Raw genomic sequence first — 21,995 nt, forward strand, 5'->3', positions numbered from 1 at the left:
CATATTCACTACAGTTTATGATTATATGTTAACATTAGCCTTTGTTGCACCTTGTTTTTTTTTATTAATATACCAAATTATTCTGTCATGATCCTTCAACTCGTTAGTGTTTTCACTCTAATGTTGGAAAAAAAAAATGAATTAGCGCTTAAAACAAAGTCTGGCACTGCAGTTAACTTCTTATTTGCAGTTCAAATGAAATTATAAGGCAGATTCATTGTATGGTGCAGTGAATGATGAGGACAGACAGGTGAATGATGAGTAAAGACAGGTGAATGATGAGGACAGACAGGTGAATCATAAGGACAGGTGAATGATGAGGACATGTGAATGATGAGGACAGGTGAATGATGTGGACAGGTGAATGATGAGGACAGGTGAATTGATGCTAATTAAGGTCCCTGAGTGAGTGTGAATGTTAAAACATTTGTGACCTTTGACCCATTTTGACTGATACATTGTGTTTACATATTTTGTCAGCACATTAATTTGTAAAGGTTTGTAAATTAAAAACAATTCATGTGAGATTGGTGTACCCTTGTCATTTTTGCATGACAAAAAGAACCCCAACCTTGTTAAGAAAGTAACTAAGTGACTTTAACTTGAGTACATTTTTGAACCAGTAATTTTACTTGTACTTATGTAGAAAATGTATATGTAAAATAATGGTACTTTTACTTGAGTAGAATATTTCAGTACTCTTTCCACCTCTGCTCATTAGACAATAGCCCATCCTGCCATAATATACTACAGTCACAGCCAGCTGTGGAATCACCACAACTAAAATACTACAACTCTATGTTGATCTAACAGAATTTACCAAAGAAAAGGTAGAATTACCAAACAAATCAGTAGAGAGAGAACAAAGGAGAAGAGACAGGGAGGGAATGAGAGAGATAAAATGAGAAGAAAAAATGAAAAGGTCACAGCTCACTGTTCAAACAGCCTTTACAAGTCAAAGGCTGATTGAAACAGAGATGGCAAAATGCTGCTTCCCCCCAGGTTAAAGCTCGGTTTCACAGGCTTGTGAACAAACGCTGTGTACACTCACAAATTGTTCCACGTTAAAAACAAGGAGACAAAGAAAATAACGGATGGCGGACAGGAAGAGAGTTCAGAGGCTGGAGACAAAGGGGAAAGCATAACAAGGAATGAGCGATTTATTGGCTCATGTGAAGTCAGACTTTAAACACGCTGGCTCACATTCACACACATTTTGAACACCTCATACCTTGGCACACACCCAGTGTCCACAGGTGAAGGTAATGACTGAAGGGTTTGGAAGAAAAGTTGCCATAACAAAGTGTGAACAGCCCTTTAAATTCAGAATAAAAGCTCAAATCCAATTTCAGCCCATTCATGTCAAATGTTATGCCGAATTTTTCTTTTTATACTTTGGACTTTGTATTCCAAGAGTATGACATTACTTTCCCAATCCCATAACTTTACAAGGTCTCAATGCCCATTTCCTCTGGCAAGACTGCTCACAGTGGATGTAAGTTTAGTCAATGATTACAGGCAGGTTTGTCCCTCTGAGGGTTTAAATCATCCACCACGAACAGGCCTGACAATTAGAGGGCTCCATCGTCAAAATAAATTACAGCAGAATGAGAATTGCGTTTCCAACAACGAGTTCTTCGGATTAAGACAACTGCATTGTGTTAAACTAAGGATGTTAATGCATTTATTGGCCAATAAATTGTCCCACACATAATCCTTGTGCTAAAACATGTTTTATTTAATAAAATTGATATTCAGTGTACCGGCTCCTTTCTGCAGAATTTGTATTTTTTCCCTGTGTGTGCGTGGGCTTTCTCCAGGTTCTCTGGTTTCCTCTCACAGTCCAAAAACATGCAGATTAGGTCAATTTGACACTGTAAATTGACCGTGAGTGTGAGAGGGAATGGTTGTTTGTCTCTACATGTGACCCTGTGATGGACTGGCGACCTGTCCAGGATGTACCCTGCCTTTTGCCCTACGTCAGCTGAGATTGGCGCCAGTGCCCCCTCATGTGGAGGATAAAGCGGTAGAAGATGAGTGAGTAAATGAGTGAGTATTATTCAGTGTTATTTTGTGACGGCTAGACAAAATGAGATGCGACAAAACCAGTCTGCAATCTGTTGTTCTGTTGTGATCAGTCATTGTTGTCAGTAGTTTCATATTTAACATACAGATATCAATATCAACATGCCATCAAAGTTGGATATTTTTACACCTGGGATGAATCCTGATGTCTTTGTTGATCCATCATGTGCCATTATCAGGATAAGCCACCTATACATAAGGGGTGCTGGTGCCAATCCCAGCTGAGAAAGAGCAAAAGGCGGGGTACACCCTGGACAGGTGGCCAGTCCATCACAGGGCCACATAGAGACAAACAACCACCCACTCTCACACTCACAGTCAATTCTCAAGGGTTCAATTTACCTAATCCCCAAATCTGCATGTATTTGGACTGTGGGAGAAAACTCACGCACACACGGGGAGAACATGCAAACTCTATGCAGAAAGGCCCTTGTTCTGACCGGGTCTCGAACTAGTATGTTCTTGCAAAGAAAAGAGTGCTAACCACTTTTTTTCATGCCTGCCAGCTTCAATATGATGCCCTCCTCAGGAAGAAATGCTACATTCTGTTCCCCTTTCCCAACAAGTGACTTGAGAGGAGAAACAAACCAACTCCAAAGACTCTTTGTCCAACAGTACCAGAAGACACGCAGACACAGTTTCCTCCCTTTGTCTGTCTACCTCCTACACAAGTCTTTCCCCGTCTTTAGTTTTCAACAAAGCCTCATCTCTGTGTCCCGGCCCACACCAGAATGCCACAGAGGGATGCATGAACTTCTCCATCTATTTGTCCCATTCATTCGCTGGAACACCCGTTAATCACTGTCTCACTCTTTTCTTCATCCCTCGCTTCCTCATCAACGCAATCTCCATCCTTCCCTCCCTCCCCTCCTTTCTCTGAAACCGGTGACCTCACCCAGTGACTTCACCAGGCGGCAGCTGCAGTCAAGGCCACAGAGCAGCGTGTTGGTGGAGAGGACAATTAACACCGACGCCATGTCTGGGACACCACCAGGGTGACACTGCTGAGAGGAAACTTCTGGAAACTATCAAAGCACCTCCGCGTCTCTCTATCTCAGGCACTTAATCTTGGCAAATCTGCATCTGTTAAATTAATTTGTATGAATGTCAACTTGTGTTGTCTGGGAAATCAAAGTGGAGGGAATTTTCAGCGAGGCCACCAACAAACACTTGCTTTGTTTTCAACCGTCTCAGTCACCTCTGCTCTTTGTCCCGTGTAGAGTTCGTCTTTTTTTTGTCTTTGGGAAGAGAAGCACAGGCTTTGTAAAAAAAAAAAAAAAAAAAAAAAAAGTGCCTTGAGACCTAAATTGCAAGCCATCGTCACATGTGAGGTTGCTGAGCTGAAGAGAATCCAAATGAGTGTTTATGAGTGTGTTCCAACCATTTGTGGCAAGAGGTGATCACTATGAGAAGAAATACCTTAACTTGGCTTAAAGGTCAACACTACAGAGGACTGTTTGTTCAGCAGTCCTGTGAGGAAGTTGGTCAAGAGCCTCAATTAAAGGCTCCAGATTAGATTTCAAGTGGTTTGTGGGATTTACAGCTCTGTAGTGTTTCTGGGTGAACACAAGGCTTAAAATGTCACAACTTGGAAGAGAGAAAGTTCTGGATTGCAGGGAATTTTATTCCTTCTTAAAGCAAGCTGCCATTAACACACTTCTGCAATGCAACTGTTATTCTACTGTGCACAAAGTCGTCTGCCTAGAGTCGATCCAACTATTTTTCACTCTGTGTTGTCAGATCACAGGTAATAAACAGGTAACTGTTATTAATGTGGCAGAGCAGGATATTTCCATGACCTGTTTAAAAGGGAGTTTATGTTTTACCATCTGTACTATCAATTAAGGCTTATTAAAAAAAACACACTGATTAACAACAACATTAAAACCAGTTTGCAGTAATATTAGTGTGGCTAATCAGTGCACTGTATTTAGGCTGGTTTATAAAGCAATAAGTGCTCTCAATGGGGACCAAAGCAATGCCAGGCAGAGACTGCCATCTCCTGGACATTATGCAAGTTGCACTTACTGGACAAAATGACATTTGTCAGGTTACACAATCCCATCCTATTTGTAGAAAACCCTTTTTTAAGAAGTCAGATTTGAACATTTAGCAACAATGTAGGCAAATTATATCAATTGGTATTTCTGTAACTGTTTGCAACCAAATTAAATACAATATACACGGAAGATATACATTGAATTTTATTTAATGCTCCGGATTTTTATTTTACAAAATTAGGTAACTTTGTGTTCAGAGATACTGGTGCAGCCACAGCACTGTGTTGAGGAAGCAGTTGGCCTGTGTGTCCACTCTGGACAGTGAATGTCCGTCCTCTGCAAACCACAACAGTCTAGAGAGACAGACATACCAACAGGCAGAGATTGTAAGTCAGAGTTAAACATAACTACTTATTTCTGCTGTCAGGGTTTGGACTGTTGGGATTTGAGATATACTAAGCTTTGTCGTACCTGGCAGGTGAACCTCTGCTCTTCAGTGCTTTATAAAGCTCCAGACCCTGGTAAGGTGACACTCGCCTGTCTCTGCCTCCCAACATCAGCAGCACTGGAGCCTTAATCTATATACAGATAAGCAGTTGCAGTACAATTTCCTCATGACACTATGTTAAACTGTTAAAACATGGTCCATAAAAAAGGTCCTGTGTCAAAGTGGCTAATTTGTTATGAACCTTCAGGTCATGTAAAGTGTGCATGTATCTGACCTGAGCAGCGTGTTTGATGGGTGACTTGTCCAACATAACAGCCAGAGCTTCAGCAGTGGGTAACTGGTCATATGAGTACTGAAGGCCCACACTGGTGTAACGCCTTGAGACAGGGAGGAGAGGAGGAGGAGAAGAAGAGGAAGATTCAAATTATAAAGTGGTTTGAATTTTGAAAAGTGGAGCTAAAGCTCAGGTGCATGATGTGTGGAATCCAGGCAGTGTGAGTGTATTATGCACGTCTCTCACCAGTCCACAATGTCGCTGGTTCCCAATAAAGTGGCAGCGTTAATGACAGGGTTCCTGGCTGCACACACTCTGTAGTGCTCGGGGTATTGACCGACCAGATGACAGGACAGGAAGCCCCCGTGTGAACCACCGATAACGGCCAGGCGTTTGGGGTTAAGGGTGCGGTCGCTCTCCAGTGCAGTTAGCACAGCCCTCTGGAAAAAAAGACAGTGAGATTAAATCCTTTTCAAGATAATCCCGAGATGTTTAAGGTGTTTCACATGATTTACGGAAAAGGCTGCTAACCATCTACAGAAGTCATTAGATTCTCATGTATTTTACAGATTATTCTGTAGTTATTTGTACTCTTTTGTTTGTTTTTACCTGCACTCTATCCTAGTCTCTGGATCTAAAGGAGTCACAGCCCATACCTGGACGTCTTTTACATCCTGGCTTCCAATCTGACCAATCAGGGATAGAATGCTGTCTTGGCCATAACCTGTGGATCCCCGGTAGTTAACTGAATATATAGAGAGAGCGAGAGAGTGAGAAAGAGAGAGCTAGGTCCAAACTGAAAAGCAAACATCAAAAACATGACCCTTTTTCCGTTGTTTCACCAAAAGGCCATGATTTCCGTTTTAGACTTGTCAAAAGTGGTTCACACAGAACGCACACAATAAATCCCAAAACCTTTACAGTTTACCTTGTGTAATTGTGTAAAAGTAAAGGAGAAAAAAAAAAGACAAAATACAATTTCACAATTTGCATTTTATTTTATTTTTTTTAAAGCTGCAATGCATAAATTTTGATGATGTTATGATTCTGTCTCTGCTTATTCTTCATGAACAGAAATGACATAACAGTATTTTTATGCTGCATCCAAGAAGCGTTTAATTGCTGTGTTTTTTGAGCAGCCAAATTAACCTGTGAAATGTTCACAGGAACTTTGTGTTTTCAATCAAACGCCGACCTGTTTGCAGTCGTCTCTCTTTACAAGCACTATGTTGCTGTTCCCCCCGTCTATCCTGATATAAGATAATGACCCTGCTCCTGGACTGACAGGAGATTAGTTCTGATGTCCTCATCTAACTCATGACAAAACAAAATACAATAAAAATTTGATGAATGAATAGTAAATGAATAGTTGAGGTGCTCCTGTGTGAACAGTATATGCTTTTAAAACAAAACAGAGGCATCTCACCCATGAGCACAGCAAAGCCAAGTTTAGTCAGTCCAGCTGTGGTGCAGTTCCACTCTGCAGGGAACTGTGAGTGAGGGCCACCTGACGGACCAAAACAAACACCCAAAAACACACAGAAATAAGTCATTAACAGCTTGTTATAATGTGTGTCTACTCTGCATGCAAAAATACAAACACACTGAAGTGTAAACAAACCGTGAATGAAAACGACCAGAGGGACACTGGACACATGGAGGGAACAAGACGGTTTAACCAGGACAGCGCCAAAGTCCAGACCAGCTACAGAGAAATGGTAAGAGAGCATTACAAAAAGTCTGAGCGGGTTTTATTCGGAAGAAGAGATTGAAAGCTCACAGTAGTGGATGTTGTCCTCCTCAGGTGGAGGTGTAACATCTAGACTAGTCCAGTCGAAGTCAAAGGTCAGAGGAGGCTGCTGCAGGGTTCGCCAGGACACCGGTCCACCTGCTGAGGGAAGGAAACCCACCATCTGTGCACGCACGCACACACACACACACACACACATCACATTACATGTAAATGCATTTTTACGTAAATATTTTGGATATTATTTTGTGTGCATGTGTCTGAAGTAGGACGTGAGGACACATTTTGATTCAAACCTTTCTCTGTGAGGACATTTTGAGAGAGGACTGGTCCTCAGAACTTTTGGAGGGGTTTTGGAGGGCTAAGACTTGGCTTCACTAAGAACTGTGTGTGTGTGTGTGTGTGTGTGTGTGCATGTTTGTATTGACTGGCCACATTTCTAACATAAACACTAACCTTGTCAGGACCAGTAGCCCTTATGGAGACCAAAACCTGGTCCTAATGAGACATAACCTAATTTTTGGGGAACTGGTTAAGTTTAGGGCTAATAATTTAATTGTGGTTAGGTTAAGATTAGGGTTAAGCATGAACTGGTTGTGGTTAATGTACACTGTGGACAACACTGTATTTATAAGGTAATTCAATATCAATGTGCGTGTGTGTGTGTGTGTCGTTTGACCAGAGTGGGTGGTATATTGGGGCTGGAGCAGCAGACAACCATCAGGTCCCCCTGGACTGTCAGCAGCTTCCAGCTGCCATAGATTTTGGAAAGATAAGATGGACCTGCAGATAAACACAACAGAGAGAGTGAAGCAAGGAAGGACAGAACTTTGGGGAAAACAGCAGTAAAAATCATAGCGATCACGTTTTAAAATGATCTAACCACATTAAATTGCACATGCGGACATTATGTCAAGACCCCGGAAATAAGAATCAGATGACGATGATGTGTAGAAGATTCATGAAATAAAATATGTGACAAGAGTGCTAATTTTCTTCTGCTTCATTTACAAATATATATAATTATTTTTTTTCATTTATTAATTTAATTTCATGAACGGTTGTCTTCATGGTGTCATGTTTCTGTAACCGTTGACATTTATTTTTGAAATTTCCAGGCAGGATGTTGTCTAGTGGTCTTGTCATACCTTTAAGTTCATGCGTGTGCTCCTGATGATCAGAATATAAAGGAGGAGCAGGAGGAGGAGGAGGAGGAGGAGGGAGAGGATGATCAGGAAGGGAATCTAAAGGAAGAAGAGGAGGAGGAGAAGCAGGAGGAGGAGGAAGGACAGAGTCAAAGGCAGTTTGAGAAACTGGAGCAAATGGAGGTGGAGGTGGAAGGGGAGGAGAGAGAGGAGCAGAAGGAAGTGGATATAGGAGAGGGGAGAGAGGAACAGCAAGAGAAGGAAAAGGAGGAGGAGTGAAGAAAGCGGGGGGAAGATGGGGAAGCCAACAAGGGGAAGGAGGAGGGGGAAATATGGGAGAAAGGGAAGGATGGAAAAGTTGAGGAGGTGGTGGAGGGAAACAGAGTGATGGAGATGAGGACAGAAGAGAGAGAGGAGGTGGAGGAGAGGATGGAATCTTACTATCAGAGAGGGAAGTGACTTTCTTTGATCTTCTGTCAACCATAAACAGATCCTGAAAAGACAAAGTGGAGACCAAATGTTTGCATGAAGATATCACTAATCCAACGTAAGAGGAAAATCACCAAAACACTGAAACCATTTGAGCTGAAGGTGTTTTTAGGAACTATGTGACAGTTTGAGAAATATACTTTGACTGATATCACTTTCATATTGTGTATTGATTATAGAGCAGGGAGGTGATAAGCTTTGCCTAGTATAAATCCTGGAAACAGAAGGAAACTACTAACATCAACTATTGGCAAAAAAGCTATGAATATCAACCTGTTCCTTTCATATATGGTTGTTACCTTCCAGTTCCTGCGGGCACTGCTGAACAACACTCTCTGACTGTCTGCAGACCAGCAGCAGGAAGGAAGAGCCTCATAAACACCTGCAAACGCATCTAAAGAGAAACAAGAAAGACATATTTTGTTTTACCTCTCATCCTCCACTAAGCTCTCTTTTCATTTTTTCATTTATTTCATTTTATTTATTGCATCCATTATGTCATTTTCACACTCAGCAAAAGGTTTCTGTTCATTTCTTGTTCATTAAAATGCATCAGCTTCATCAATAATCATACAATAATCTCTGACAACCATGAGACAAAACTGATATTATTAGGCCTAAACTGAAAGTTTTAATCAGTAGTTCAATAAAAAGAAAAACCTAATAATGGCATAAGAGGAGAAATCTGAGAGTCACAACAGTCCACATCCACTGGGAAACATGAATATGTAACAAAATAAAAAAGCGACAAGTCGATAACCTACCATGCTGTGGTCTGTTGACAACATCCAATAGTGTGGACGTCTTCCCACTCCTCAGGTCCAGCTGTGAAACATTAACAGTGACTGTTTAACTGTTGATGTTAGGAACACAACAATAGGGCCAGAGAGAAAGAGACAGAGAGAGTAGAGGTACCTGTTTGAGACTGAGACACTGATTGTGCGGACCAAACACTTGGCCCTGCAGGTAGATCAACGTGGACCCGTCTGGACTCAGCCTAGGACAGGACACTGACCTGTCGTTCTCTGACAGACACTCTGGTTTGGATGGACGGGGGATTCGAGGATCAGATCAACTTTTATTTGTGAGTTTAATGAATAAATCGAGGGGCACAGCCATATACTCACCACAGTGTCCATCCAGATCTAGCTTGAACAATGCCGATCTGAAACACAATTTAAAGAGAGTAGATGGTAAATAATCATTTCAACTCAGTAGTTTGAGGACATAAACATATATTTACATGTTCTGATTCTTTAGGTTTATGTCAAGACAGTCTAAGGCAACTGCAACATTGCGTGAGTAAAACGAGACATCACAAAACACAAAAAATGTTCCATGAAAGGTTTCTGAGGTGAATTCTACTGCTCAATAAACCTGGTCGAGGGGGGTAAATGCTTCTTGCTTCTGTATGCTTCTGTAACTGACCTGCGGTTGGAACAAAACATCAGTCCGAGTCTGAACGGTTCATGGTACCACCCGACGAAAAACACAGACTGACTCCCGGGAGCCCACAAAGCCTGGAGGACAACACACAGACACACACGTCATTTTTACAGAATACACCAGGACACTAAAGTCAGACTCTAACAGTCCATAAAACATCCAAATCCTGCTACGTACGCTGATGTATTCTTACCTGTCCAGGTGAGATGTCGGACTGAACGCCCTGCAGCACACTGACCGTGCCAGCCTGAGGATTCGCCACACAAATCACTGGGCAGCTCTTGTTGGTCAAAGCCTCACCCCAGTCCTCGTGGTACACACTTGAGTCCTGTTTAGACACAATGACATCCACAATGTACACACTTTTAATGTAGTTAACAACATAAATGTACTTTATGTTTTGTCTTAACAATTTAATTGAACATTATGTGCTTGTGTTTGGCATTTATTATGTTAAGTGTGTATGTGTGTGTGCGTGTGCAAAATACCATGCCGCAGGCAGATTTTTCATCTGACGTATCCTTGCACTTCTCAGCTACATACAGCAGTTTGTTCTCACACTCTGACCATGACAGACAGCCAAACTGAGCTGGAAACACAATTATCGCTATGTAATTACAGAAACACACAACAATATCAGGACACAAAACAGATCACATTTACCGTCGTCATATACACGGCCATGTTTGTTGAGGGCAGTCAGGTTGAGGCATCTCCTGAGGCCATGGCAGTCCCATATCTAAATATTAACATCCACAACAGAATTGTTCACAATGCCTGAACATCAGGCGTATGGTGTGATAAAGTTACCTCATTTTCTCACCTCCAGGAACTGATAGCCACAGGTCTCCTTGACAACCGCCTTCTGGCCTTGAATGGGAGAAAATCTACTCAGAAACCTAAAGATCAGAAGAGAAATAATTCTCTTCAGTTTGGCTTCAATGAAAATATAACAGAACAAAAGTTTTACTGCTCTCTTTGGGGAAAAATAAATTATGTATGACCATAATTAACATCACTGATACTTGTGTCAGGGTGTTTTGCACCTTTAACACACTTTTACATCCCTCCAGATATATGAGAAGGTCAGCAAAGATAAGATTTTCTGTTGCTGTTCAATTTGTCTTTAATCCCAAAAAGAGCAATGATATTTTAGTAATCACTTTGAGGTTTTAGGACACAGATTCAGAATTCTTACTGTGTAAATAATAAGAGTACAACTCACTCTCTGGACATAGGAGTGGAAGGTCCAGGAGGGAGGACAGTCTTAATGCTCTTGCAGTCATTGCCCTCTGCAATCAAAGTCCACTGCTTGGAGAAGTTAAGTCTGGACCCTTGGACCAGGTCACTTTGTCTCCACACTGGAAGTGGACACAGTGAGGAGTTGATAAAAGTTAAAAAATAAACAAAAATATCTTCAAATTATAAATCTTTTGGGGATCTTGGCAAAAAAAAACAAAACTGTGAATCTTACTGGACAATTAGGGTCACTGATTATGACATTATGTACCCACATTGTTATTATCATTATCAAGTTCAAAACCTCAAATATTGATAGTGTTTCTGCCTCAGAAATCCAGTATCAGACTTTAATTGCAAGCTGTCTGATATATAGTCTGTCAAATTATAATAAAGTGGTCATTTGTGGTGGTATGAACAGGACAATGTCCCTTCCTCCCCTGAACCAAAACATCCAAAACCAACAGTCAGGGTGTCCAAGCAGAGAAACAGATGGCTTCACTTTGTAAAACTTATTACTACATATTACTATCACAAAACCTAATGTCATAAAAGCATGTATTCGGTCTGTATTTGAGCGGATTTCCGGGAACGTTGAAAGCTTCCGTTTAGAAACAAAATAAAGGTGGAGCATAGTAGTTGTAGTTAGCAGTAGCAGCTCACCTGTCGTCACAGTGTAGACCTGGAGCCCTGGGAGCTGCTCCTCCCTCACATATGCAGAAACAGGAGCAGGGAGACCACTGACCTCTCCGTAAACACCGGTGATATGTGCGGGCTCCATGCGTGTCAGCTGCCGCACACAGCTTACAATAACCTGCTAAACCTCAATTACCACAGCGACGCTAAGTGCAGGTGAACAGTGGACATACGAGAGCATACTCATTCCTGACGCTAATGACACGGTTATTAGTGTTATAACAACAGACCAGTTCGTCAAGGCATTTACACAACTCTCTCGTTTACTTCCACAGCTCATTCGACCAAAACAATATCAGTGCCTCCATGTTGAGTGGACGATACCACTTTGCTGTGGTTACAGGGGTGTACCGCCTGACAGTGGCAGCAAGGGGGCGGCAGAGAATGACATTGTTTGTCAACTTTGACGCGTTAAGAAACTTTTTTCCACGTTTCTTTAGCTTATTTTTGTCTGTGGGTGCCAACATTAAGTTATCTTCATATGAAAGGAAAAGTGTTAGATTTAAACATGTTATTACGTTTAATAACATGTGAACAGTTACACAGTTGGAGAATTATCTCTTTAAAATGTGTTAACAGCTTCATAGTTCATAAATGATGTAAAATGACTGTATCAGGCTAATTATCGGTATCGGACACAACAAGTGGTATGTCCCATCTCTATTTGAATGTGATTTCAAAACATTGTGATATGCAATTATGAATAATAATTTTCAGACATCCACAAACGTTATAGTAATGGTCAAGTTAGGCTTTCAAGTACCACTGGAGCAGAACAGAACAAACCTAACAAACCTGGCAACCCCGGCTGCCGGTCTGGTGTATAGTTACATAGAGGAAGATGGTGGACTTCATGACAGCAGCGTGCTCAAAACTCCGTCCTAAACACTTTGAAAACTCCTCTCTGTCTCAACCTGGTGTTAGATATAGATTACCCGTGGATAACCACAGATAATAGTCGGTGAGAACCTTGGAGGAAATTGACTTTTCCTCTCCAGACAACTCGATTTCTCAGTGTAAAGAGGGCGGAGAGTTGCGGAACGTGGTGGCGGTTGGTGTTGGAGAAGGACGCTAGTAGTTGCCTTTAGCTCAAGTGTCAACACAAGTGTGAACCGGCATTTTCTGGAGTTTTTCCACCCATATAAGCCACGGAGGTCACCCTGCGGTGGCTGCTGCCTCCTCCATATCAGCTGTGTAAAATCTGTGAGGAGCGGACTGTGCAGTTGGACTGAAAGTAGGCTAACTTCAGCTAGCCAATTCCAGCTAGCTTTGTTGTGAACTGGTGGATCGAAGCGCTGCGCGAAATGCCACGGAGTAAAAAGGGGAAACGTGGCTCCGGTAAATCGGGTAAGTAGCTTTCCATACACACTTTCTGGTATTACAACCAACAGGAATGTCGTGACTGAACATGACAAGCCTTGATAGAAGTGATAGCACACGCTGTCATCTTAACACAAACATAAAGTATTAATGAGAAGGAATTAGTGTTATCTGAAGCTCCTCGCCTCAGTCTGTCATAACGCGTCACAGCCATGTGGCTTATTATTAGTCCTGCTGCTCAGCAGTGTGACATTTAGTTTTCATCCACTGTGATCTTACATGTGATGCATTTAAGTTACACCGAAGGTGTCTGGCACTGCTTTGCACCTGTCGAGGTGAGGTTAAATGTGTGCTAATTTTAGCTTCAGTTGCAGGCCACATTTAACAGGTAAGGGAGTGAGAGAACGAGGGGAAGAGGCGCAGCACACGTGCAACAAGTGCTGCAGGGTCTTCACTCTTCAAGTAGACGCAGGCACACAGTCACAGTGGTGTGGACCGTGCATGTGCCTGCTGGGGCGTTACTACCCTCTCACGTTTTATGGAGTGGCGTTCTCTGGGAAATATACACGTGTTAACACTTACACACTCAAAGTTGCATCAGCTGAGGATTGATTTGTCACATGCAAAGAAACCATAAACAATAAAAACAATGCCTTTAATTATGTATAAACAAGCGTAGGTTTGTGAAATGTTGCTCTGTCTAGAAGTTTAAAAACTACAATTACCTGGTTTATTTTTAACTCAGCAAAAATAGACTGACACCTAATTTTGTCTCCTAAAGATGTTTTTGACCACATCACCCAGGCCTGCCGAACTTAACCAAAACTCACATCATACCCCTAACTTTAATTATCAAGAGCCTCTGTGATTAGTTTCTTCCTTACAAGGACCATAATTTGGTCATCCTATTGGTACTGACAAGGTCAGTAGATGTAACAAAAATACAGATAGTCCAATTACTTGTTTATTATTATTTTTTTAACAATTTTATCTGATGGAGGAAAAAAAAGAAAACATTTACCCATAAATCAGTCATTAAATGCCCTTATTTCTTAAGTTTGACATCAGCCATTTGGTTGGTCGACCTCCAAACAAAAACAACCACACGCATGCATATATTCCTGTTTAGTGTAAATTTCAGCTCAAGAAGTAGGGGCATGTATCTGCACAGTGATGAGAGTATTGAGTCTGATATTCTCATCATAATTGCAAACTCTGTGTTGATATTTTTATGTCGTTCCTAGTTGTTACTAGTTGTGTTTTGTTATTTGTGCCTCAGCCTTATGCAAAATCCTGAGTGGGAAAGTGGAGCCTAGTTCTGATGTTTTCTTCCCCATTATGGTCACTCCGTCATTTTACCCATTTTTCCATCCATCCACCTTTCTTCCTCCGTCATGTATATCCTTTATTTTATCCCTCCTCCAACCATACATCGTCTCCAGGCTCTCTACGTCAGGAGGTTCTTCAGCTGCAGCTGTCGGCTAAAACACCTCTGAAAGGTAACTCCTCTGCCCTTAGAGTCAAGACCTCAGCTTGGGGCTTGGTCAGAAGCTCTTGAACATCACGACAGTGCATGCAGGAACCTTGGCAGCCCCGCTCTCACTTGACGTTTATGTTTTTTTTTTTTATGCCTGCACGGAAGTGTCTTAACTGCTTACTTTCTTTAAAGACTGCCTGGCTGTATCACTGCTTATTTGTGTTTTTGCAGCACAGCAGTAACATAATCACTCATCTGGCAGGTTTCCACTGTCCTTATGTTACACTTGAATGCCCTAACTTCATGTTGAGATCGTTATTACATAAAAAAACAAACCACTTTATTTGCAGGTGGTGCTAACAGCCAGAGTGCGGTCTAGGGCTATTTTGAGGATAAGGTTAATCACATCATCGTCTAATACACAGAGAATATTGAACTGAACTTTGACTCAAAAGAAAACTATCACAAATGAAATCAAAATTACAATTTTCCTACAAATTGTTAAGCTCGAGTGTGATCATCGTGTGATCGCATTCTTTATGATTTACGAAGTATCCATCTCCTAATGTTATCTATACTGACACCATAATAGGTAACAGTCAGGACATTATTTCTTTCTGGAGACTTATCTTTTGTTCTTATTTGTTTATGTAAACTCCAGGAAGTTTGACAGCCTTAATGTGATTTCAGTTCTGCAGTAATATAGCCTCATTTGAAGTCGGGTGTCTCGCATGTAAAGCTTCTACTGCCAGTCAATGATGGGGGGACTCAAATAGACTCCCACCATTTTGGCTCAGCTTAATCGGTCAGCAAACGTGTCTTCTTTAGGTTCTGACTAACAGACTGTTGGAGCTGTGTGACTGATTGCATGAAGTAGCAAAGCGGTTACAACATGGGAGCTCACACACACCAACTGTGCTGTGTGTGTGTAGGCAGGCCTGCGTGGGAAGGCCTTCCCACATACAGCATGTGTGTAAAGCTGCAGGCTATTAACCTGCACAGTGGCCAGGAGTTCAAGGATGATGACTGGGAAATAACTGGCTAATACAGGTTTTTATCACTAGGCTTGTGAGTGACAGTAGGTGGGCTGTTCCGTCAAAGAACGTTGTGTATAATTACAAAAGAAGGGTTATCAGGGTTGCCATCAGGTTTATCCTCGGTGGAGTTTTCTTGAAGTTATTGTGTAGAAGAATTAAAAAAACAAAACATTTTCATTCATTCATTTATCATAATTTTGCTCCACTTGTGCTTCTTGTGCTTGGTTAGCTGCACAATAACAAAATGGTTGTTAATTGAAGATTCTTATGAAAACATTAAAAATGTGACTGCTGTTGATACTGATCTCTTAACAAAGTGTTTCTAAAATCCTGATGTCGGCAATTTCCTCCCTTTTTATAAAAGCCAAGTCAGTCTTGAGGTTATATTTGTATTGTGAGGTCAGCACTCAATCACTTAAACACTGAGTTTTGTAACTGACTGTTAAATGGACTGACACAGTTGGGTCACATTTGCTGTAACAGTAACCTCTGGGTTACCCCAAATGTACTGTTTGACCTGAGCACAAACACACACAAACTGTGTGTGACGCTGACTCTTCTGGATTGTATACAGTGAATGCACGTTCACTGTGGTCTCCACTAATCCCACCAACAGTAGACCGTACCGAGTCAGCAGTAACCTGGCTGTTAGTGTGCCCGGCCTTCTAGTCCCTATTCTGTTTAGATATTTTCTACACAGAAAGAGAGGGACTGGAAACATTGAGACACAGATCGTCTGCTACTTCCAATAAATCTAAAGCTTATACTTTATTAATCCCCTTCGGGAAATTATTTCTCTGCATTTAACGCATCCTAGAATTAGGAGCAGTGGGCATTGACACTAAGTAGCGCCCGGGGAGCAATGGGGGTTGGGTACCTTGCTCAGGGGTACCCCAGCCCTTTTGACCAGGTGGGGACTTGAACCCGTGACCCTTCAGTTACAAGCCACATTCCCTTTCCACTTGACCACTGGCTGCCCTTGAAAACACACGATGACAGAGAATTTGCTCATCATACATCATTATGTAATCTGTTTTCTTGGAGGTGGAATGTGGAGAGCTAGTTTTAGTTGCACAAAATGGCATGGCGGGTGCAAAATTGAGTTGTAAGATGTCTGATACGTTCGACTTAAATTTAAACATGACTGAAAATAACTGCAGATACAAGTTACACGTGTTTGAATAACTTTTCCTAAGATAATGTGTAAGTTGGAGGAGACTCCATCAGTAAGAATCAATCATACATAGACATTTTATCAAGGTCTCAGTAATGAGTCAGATGCTTTGTAGATAATGGTTGGCTTGTCGCTCTTGGTGAGTGACTGAAGTTTGTGAATGACAAATCTCCCTGCACGTTGTGTGTCCCTGTGCATAAGAGGAACTCTGCTGGTGGTGTACTGTTACTGACATAAAAAGACAGCTGAGCAGAGGAAAGCCTACAGTCAGCCTCCTTTAACCTGCCGTTACTCACTGTTGGGGAATGGCCACCAGCCAGACTCTGGTCACTTTGGCTGCTGTTAAGCAGTCCTCATTTTGTCCCGCCATACCATTGTAGAGAGTTCCTAAGTGGCCACTAAAAGTCACGTATATTCATTAAGAGTTTTGTGCCTTTTCACTGTATAATAAACAGTGGCCCACATTACAAACCTCTATTTCTGCCAAAATGTTACCATTGTATGTGTTGCAGGGATGTACTTTTCTTTACAGCAATATTGCAGTTGATAAAAGGCATTTATGCCATTTAATCCACTGAGGAAAATAAGGCAATACAGAATTGCTAGCCCCTCTGGTTTATAACACTTTAGTTTCTGATGTGGAATCATTCAGATACATCTTTTTCCCCATTTCATTATTTCCAGCAGCTGCGAGTACAACTCCTGGCGCCAAGCTCAGTCTTGTCATGATATAGATAGTCGGCATTGTTGAGATCAGCTGATGTCAAATCACCTTGCCATATTGGCAGCAGGACTATGTAACACACAGGCCTTTTGTGTGAAGCCATGTCATGATTAGAGGTGAACCATTTACATTTGGTCAGTAAAGTTTTAGTTAATATACAGTATCTCATCTGTCGTCTTAACATAATATGCTTCTCATATCTCTTCTCTCTCTTTTCCCCTTCTAGGTGTTAAAAATGGGGTGAAAGGGGAGTCGGGTGCCAGTGATGATGAGCTGACATCTGATATACTTAGCCACTGCAGCAGTGCCAGTGAAACGGCTTCGGTTTTGGAGGATGTCACAGGTTAGTTCAGAAATGCACTATATATATATATATATATATATATACATACACACACACACACACACACACACACACACACACACACACACACATATATACACTTAATGCAGAGGTCCTACTCTCAAGATCTTGGTGGAAAAATAAGCTTTGTACAAGTGTATTCAAACAATGCCACAGCAAATGTGTGCAATTGTCAAGCTAAAGGCGGTCCAATGAAATATTTGAGTGAGTGTCTATATGACTATATTATTTAGACCCAGGTACTGTTTACCTAAGCCAAAGTAAATAAATGCAGCCCGCTTTTCCCTCTGAAACTGTTCATATAATTAACTGTGTGCATTCCAAACTCAGCAGGTGAGCAGGTGGATGAGCTGACTGCCCAAGAAGAAACGGAAGACAAACTCAAACAGTGTATAGACAACCTGATGGATAAAAGGTGGGCGAAATGTCCCCCTCTTTTTGTTATGTATTGCTAAAACAGTCCAGGAAGTGATTTTTGCTGAAGATGAAATAACCCACTCACCTTATTGTCGTCTTTCCCTCATCACTCAGTGCTAAGACTCGTCTTGCTGCCCTCGAGTCGTTGCGTCAGGCCTTCTCCTCCAAAGTACTGTACGAATTTCTCACAGAGAGACGCCTCACCATCAGTGACTGCTTGGAAAGAAGCATCAAAAAAGGTTAGAGTTGGCAGTATGGAAAAGAAAATATCTTGTTGGCAGCATACATCAGATGCAGTACCTGAGACCTTTTTCCCCCCCTCTCTTGTGCGTCCAGGCAGTGGAGAGGAGCAGGCGGCAGCGGCTTCAGTCTTTGCGCTGCTCTGTATCCAGCTGGGCAGTGGGGACGAGGCAGAGGAGGGCTTCAAGATGCTTCGCCCCTTTCTCACTGCCATCCTCATTGACAACGGTGCCAGCATAGTAGCCCGTCAGAGTGTGAGTCACGTCGTTAACCTTCAGTGTTATTGGACAACATCACAGGTTTAGGTCGAAACTTAAACCTAAAGTAATCAAAGTGCCATTACATCTATCCCTGTTTAATGACGTGAGGTCATTTGACTTTTCTTACAGTGTGCCAGAGCTCTGGGGATGTGCTGTTATGTGTCTGCTGCTGAAGACGGAGAGGTGAGACCATGGAGTCAGACAGTGTGTTTACATGGTATTAGAATGAACCGAATTTTTGGACGTTGAAAATAAGAGGTTACTCCAACTGAAATTTGTACTACGTGGCACTTCCTTCACTTGGACCAGAATCAGACTGGCTTTGCACATGTGCCGCAGTTCACAGAAATAATAGAAGAAGCTGATACACAGATGAATAACACTACAGTAACAAAAAAGGCTATACCAGAAATTGCTGTGAAAGTCAATAGTTTAACCATTGCTCTCTCGTGAGGATGAAGAGCAGCTTAGAGCTTTCACTATGGCTCATTGTTACTGCTTCACCTAATGTATAAAACTGGAGACTGAAACTGATTCTGAGTCTGTTTTCTCTTTCTTTTTTTCCTCTCATCCGTGCTCTGCTGTCACAGGACTTGATCAAGTCCCTGGCTCTTCTGGAGAGCATATTCATGTCTTCCTACCCCAACAGAGAGGGGGCGCTGCCCACACCTAAACCTGGGAGTGCAGGCCTTTACAGCGCTGCACTGCAGGCCTGGGCACTGCTGGTCACACTCTGTCCCGCATCCAGACTGACCGTGCTGCTTGACATGTGAGTGCAAAAAAAACCAAAAAAACACACCGTTCACAGTGAAACAATTGGAGTTCATGTCCAGAGGTGTACACATTCTTAAGTAGTGAACTCACTCCATTTTCTGACCCGCAGTCACCTCCCCAAACTTCAGGCGTGTCTAGAGAGCGTTGACGTCAACTATAGGATCGCAGTGGGAGAGACGATAGCCCTGCTCGTGGAGCTGGGCCGAGAAATAGACGAGGTAAACACACAAACATGTAGTTAAATGTTTAACAGGAAGAGCAGGAAACACACACGTGCAGAGGCTAAGACGGTAATTACTGTGTCTGATGAATCAAAGTCCACAACAAACACACTTGTTGGATTTTTAGGTTCCTCTACAAACAGTGTCCATTAATATGGACATTTTCAAACATAACATCCAGACGGGCAATTTCCTACAGCAACATTCAGCATCAGAGCATCAATTTGGTCATGACCTTTGACCTAACGTCTGCTATTCAAGACAAACACCGTTTATAAAAGATAAAGAGCAATCAAACAATTAAAAATAATCAAATAAATGACATGCTCTGTGATCAGTCGAACAGGTGTGCACAATCAAAGACTGAAATAAAACAGACACTTCCTGGTTTTTTTTTAACTCTATCTGCTACTCATCCTTTTTCCATTGCAGCCATACATATCTGTGCTTTAGCAATAGCTGTGTTGTTAATGTGATACTGGTGGACCTGTGTAGGGATTTCAGGTGGAGGACAGTGAAGGTCTGTGTGAGTGTCTGAAGAGTTTAGCGACCGACGGCAACAAACACCGAGCCAAGAACGACCGGAGGAAACAGCGCTCCATCTTCAGAGAGGTGCTACATTATATAGAGGTACGTTTTTAGAGGTGCACAGACGATACGTTTGTCATCATGTCGCACAACAATCTATGTGAGCGCATCACGTATCTGGCTCTGATTTGGCGGCAGAGCGAGGACTTCACCGAGGAGAAGATCCGGTTCGGAGTGGAGAGCGTTTACATCGACGGCTGGATGAGGAGAAGAATCTATGACGCGTTCAAAGAGATCCTGGAGTCTGGAGTCAGACACCACCTACAGGTCAGGAAACGCACTAAACAGCCTCTTCTGAGGCTTTGAAAAATGCCAAGAAGTGGACTATCCATCTATGTGCAGCGCTTTTCTTGTACAGACTCCAGGAGCAACTCTGGGTTAAGTGTCTTGCCCAGGGGACACATCTTCATGTAGATTAGCATTGCTGGGAATCAAACCCTCGACCTTCCACGTAAACACACATGCTGTCATCTGTGCTACTTGTAGCTCAGTTTTAAATGGCTACATACTGCTGGTCGACACATGCACAATCATTCACTATCAGGCACTTTAGCTAAGTGGCACTTGTACTGCAATATGTAACCAGTAATGAGTCATTAGATAGAAAAGGATATCTGACATTTATAAGCCTAATTTCTGTTCATAATGTGTTTGTGTGTTTTTGTTGCAGTTCAACCCACTATTGAGAGACATCTTTGGGCTCGGCGCCCCCCTCATCTTAGACGCGACTATCAAAGCCAACAAAATCTCCAGGTTTGAAAAGGTACCGAGCAGCATCTCTGTTCTTCTGTGTCTTCATAATTGTTTTGTAACAGGGTCACACGCTCAAACAATCATCCACTCACGTGAGAGACATTAATTACGCATACTTGTCGTCATATTTTGAACTGTTGCTGAAATGTAAACCCTGGTTGTTTTAAACGTGCTGTCACTCTTGGTGATTATAACAAGGGATGGGCAGTCCATGCAAAAACACCGTCGTATCTAATTAGTCAAATAATTGTCGAAAAGTCAGTTCCTGAGCCAGCGGTTCATTTCAATATGAATCTGAGTTCCATACTTTCTAAGTCCACATTCTCGTCTGATCTGGTGCTGAATACAATAAAGTGGTTTCTTTGCGCACTATTCGACTTTTAAAAGCAATACGACTAATCAGTTACTCGATAATCATGACCCATCCCCTAATTATAACCGGACAGTATAGTATAACGATGTGACACCCATCTCTTCATGTCTTTTCATCCACAGCATCTTTTTAACTCGGCTGCTTTCAAGGCCAGGACAAAACAAAGGAGCAAAGTCAGGGACAAGCGGGCTGACGTGATGTGAGACTGGAGGGTCAGGAGGACGTGAAGGGATAAATAAAAGGAGGGAATCTGTGGGCCGTGCTGAGATGGATACAAAAATGATGCCTTCAATGCTTCAGCTGTCTCTCACACACACAGAGACACACACACAGACACACACTCACTCTGCAGATCCATAACAGGATCTGAATTCTAGACGGCCACTATTGTAATTGGGAACAATTTTGTTGTTTTTTGCAGAAAATGGGGTTAATCATTGCTGACAGTATTTTCCACAGTGAAAATTTTAAAACCAGTCAAACATTTCAAAACATTCACTGAAAACCTCTTTGGTGCTGATGTTTATTGTTGTCGCTCCAGCTACTGCCCCCCCAAAAAAGCCCACCCACTCCCCTTGTTGTGTTTTCACACGTCGGTCTCGGTTTATCTTCTCTAAAGAACCACAGAAATGTCCTTAACAAAACTTCCACCCACGTTACATCCTGCCTTTACAACCAGAGTCACTACTTCAGCTGCCAAA

The 21,995-nt window shown here is 42.1% G+C and overlaps 2 protein-coding genes across 6 annotated transcripts; one reads left to right on the forward strand and one right to left on the reverse strand.

Annotated features, from left to right (window-relative positions):
- Nucleotides 1-4,276: 4,276 nt before the first annotated feature.
- zgc:136971 (S9 family peptidase) lies at nucleotides 4,277-11,895 on the reverse strand. Of its 2 annotated transcripts, XM_058642741.1 has the most exons (22): nucleotides 11,540-11,895; nucleotides 10,863-10,998; nucleotides 10,461-10,536; nucleotides 10,301-10,376; nucleotides 10,126-10,226; nucleotides 9,831-9,965; nucleotides 9,620-9,711; nucleotides 9,319-9,356; nucleotides 9,107-9,228; nucleotides 8,956-9,016; nucleotides 8,491-8,585; nucleotides 8,144-8,195; nucleotides 7,706-7,801; nucleotides 7,237-7,340; nucleotides 6,588-6,720; nucleotides 6,429-6,512; nucleotides 6,234-6,314; nucleotides 5,464-5,552; nucleotides 5,054-5,247; nucleotides 4,808-4,910; nucleotides 4,557-4,663; nucleotides 4,277-4,438 (listed from the first exon to the last, which is right to left on the reverse strand). In XM_058642741.1, the coding sequence occupies exons 1-22, from the start codon at nucleotides 11,655-11,657 to the stop codon at nucleotides 4,339-4,341; spliced, it is 2,193 nt and encodes a 730-aa protein (XP_058498724.1). In that variant the 5' UTR covers nucleotides 11,658-11,895; the 3' UTR covers nucleotides 4,277-4,338. The 2 variants fall into 2 exon arrangements, with proteins under 2 accessions (XP_058498724.1, XP_058498726.1); XM_058642743.1 differs by lacking the exon at nucleotides 7,706-7,801 and having other exon boundaries at nucleotides 11,540-11,893.
- A 512-nt stretch (nucleotides 11,896-12,407) lies between these two features.
- On the forward strand, nucleotides 12,408-21,905 carry ifrd2 (interferon-related developmental regulator 2). 4 transcript variants are annotated; one of them, XM_058642745.1, is made up of 13 exons: nucleotides 12,408-12,919; nucleotides 14,335-14,391; nucleotides 17,531-17,647; nucleotides 18,002-18,083; nucleotides 18,200-18,324; nucleotides 18,422-18,579; nucleotides 18,715-18,768; nucleotides 19,176-19,354; nucleotides 19,469-19,577; nucleotides 20,076-20,210; nucleotides 20,307-20,435; nucleotides 20,839-20,931; nucleotides 21,417-21,905. In XM_058642745.1, exons 1-13 carry the CDS (start codon nucleotides 12,877-12,879, stop codon nucleotides 21,495-21,497), a joined length of 1,362 nt encoding a protein of 453 aa, XP_058498728.1. In that variant the 5' UTR covers nucleotides 12,408-12,876; the 3' UTR covers nucleotides 21,498-21,905. The 4 variants fall into 4 exon arrangements, with proteins under 4 accessions (XP_058498728.1, XP_058498727.1, XP_058498730.1 ...); XM_058642744.1 differs by having other exon boundaries at nucleotides 12,409-12,919; nucleotides 17,999-18,083; XM_058642747.1 differs by lacking the exon at nucleotides 14,335-14,391 and having other exon boundaries at nucleotides 12,409-12,919.
- The last annotated feature ends 90 nt before the right edge of the window (nucleotides 21,906-21,995 follow it).

Source organism: Solea solea, chromosome 11, assembly GCF_958295425.1.
Source record: "Solea solea chromosome 11, fSolSol10.1, whole genome shotgun sequence".
NCBI lineage: Eukaryota > Metazoa > Chordata > Actinopteri > Pleuronectiformes > Soleidae > Solea > Solea solea.